General features: G+C 38.1%; 1 protein-coding gene across 1 annotated transcript in view; it reads left to right on the forward strand.

The window, feature by feature from the left end:
* The window catches only part of txlna (taxilin alpha), a gene marked incomplete at its 5' end in the record, with an annotated part of 20,477 nt that continues 18,651 nt past the window's right edge, over positions 1–1,826 (forward strand). The window contains 2 exon segments of the mRNA XM_014027271.1: positions 1–82; positions 510–701. Of these exon segments, the coding sequence (XP_013882725.1) occupies positions 518–701 (184 nt within the window).

Genomic DNA, 1,826 nt, shown 5'->3' on the forward strand with positions numbered 1-1,826 from the left:
CATAACACCGGAAGTGACATTTTTTCCAGCCTCACGCTCAAGAAACCTGCATTTTCACAAACATTACTTCCTGGGCTCTAAGGTAAACAAATTTGTATTAACCGTGAAAAGAAAGTGTACATTTCGAAACAAGCAACGTTTTCTTTATTTTTCCTCGTGTCTGACATTTACACAAGCTAGTTCTGAATAAGACAGAATGCTAGTTTTAGCTGCACGCACTAGCGGCTAACAAGGGTTAGCCTTCTCCTAAGGTAAACTGAAAGCCCTGGGACAAGCTAATAGAAACATTTGAAATAATTTGAGGTATAATGAGATTTCTAGATATTTGTGGTTTGTTTAAAACCTACTACTGTGCACCTACTTGTTGGCAGCCATCGAAATATTCAAGAAAATTTTGTTTTTCGATCGCGTCACAGCAGCCATGCAGAAGCTGATTTTCAGATAAATAACGCACTCTTTTGTATTATTAACTCTGTAAACAAAATATAAGTTTCCCCTCTTTATTCCAGTTCGAGACATGAAAAATCAAGACGTGGAAGAGTCTATCAGCCCTGGCAGTGAGGATGCGCCAACTACAGCTGGAGATACGGAGGCAGCTCCACCTTTAGCAGCTAAAGGCAGCAGCATCAGCCCCAAGGAGTCTGGATCACAGGACCCACAAACAGAAACCCCTCCACAAGATCACAAGGGAGAAAGTGAAGGTAAACCCATTTAAATAAACTCTGCCTGTACGTGTCTGAAATCAGTTTAGAGTTGTAACCTGACTGGATTGTTGTGGTGACTTATAATAAACACAAACTGCACATGAGAAGTTCAAAGATTTGAATTGTTTTATCCAGGATAAAAATATCACAAACCTTTCTGTAGAGACTGAACTCAAATTAGACACAGTATTCAAATATCTCAACTTGAAAGTGCCTAATCTTGATTGATAACAACACAACAACAAACTAGCATAAATTGTATCATCATGAAGTGTGCTAAGGGTGAGACTAGCTGTAGGAACGTGTCATGTTCAGCTGTTTGCAACCAGACATACACTTTGTGCTTGTCCTGCTAATTTAAATTATTCTGGCAGTATGTTGTTGTTGTTGAGAAAACTGTTGTTCTGTGTAGATGCTGACAATTTGATAAACTGTCCAGCATGACAAAAATCACACTTTGATTTGTTCCCCTTTTTAAATTCAGGATCAAAGAACGTAAATGTTGACAATGTTGTTGATTTAATAAATGGCTAAAGCTAACCTTAGCTGTTATAAAAAATGAACAAACACCCAAGGTAGCAAAAGTTTAGTTATGTACTTCAGTATGTCTGCGTAGATGTTACAAACAAATATCTTACCTGTTGCAGATGGCTTCCTGAATGACCTCGGTCCATCAGTGATGAGCTAACAGCTGCTAAAACCAAACCATTCTGGTGCCGTTCTAAAAATAAATCTCCAAAACTTCACAGCAGTTCCAGTGAGATGTATCAATTTGATGCATCTAGGGTTTGTTTTCTACAGAGATTTCAAAAATATTTCAGCCAAAATAACAAAGTGTGCTGGTGCATCAAATGGTTATAATTTGATGTTTGCTGTGAATTTCTATTAGATTAAATCCCTTTAAAGACAACGGCAATCCACTTTGTTCTCAGCTGCTTTCAGATTATCTATTAGCTCATCAGTCCTGCAGTTCAAATCTTTTTTTTTTGTTCAAAACTGTTCAAACTTCCTATTCTCCTGTTTTCCAAAAGCACGTAAAGAAAGCTTAAAATAGTACAACATCCAGCGTCTCAGGAGGGGGAAGCAGTGCAGCACCAACATTGTTTATGGTGGGGATGGTGT

Source organism: Austrofundulus limnaeus, unplaced genomic scaffold, assembly GCF_001266775.1.
Source record: "Austrofundulus limnaeus strain Quisiro unplaced genomic scaffold, Austrofundulus_limnaeus-1.0 Scaffold628, whole genome shotgun sequence".
In the NCBI taxonomy this organism is placed as follows: Eukaryota; Metazoa; Chordata; class Actinopteri; order Cyprinodontiformes; family Rivulidae; genus Austrofundulus; species Austrofundulus limnaeus.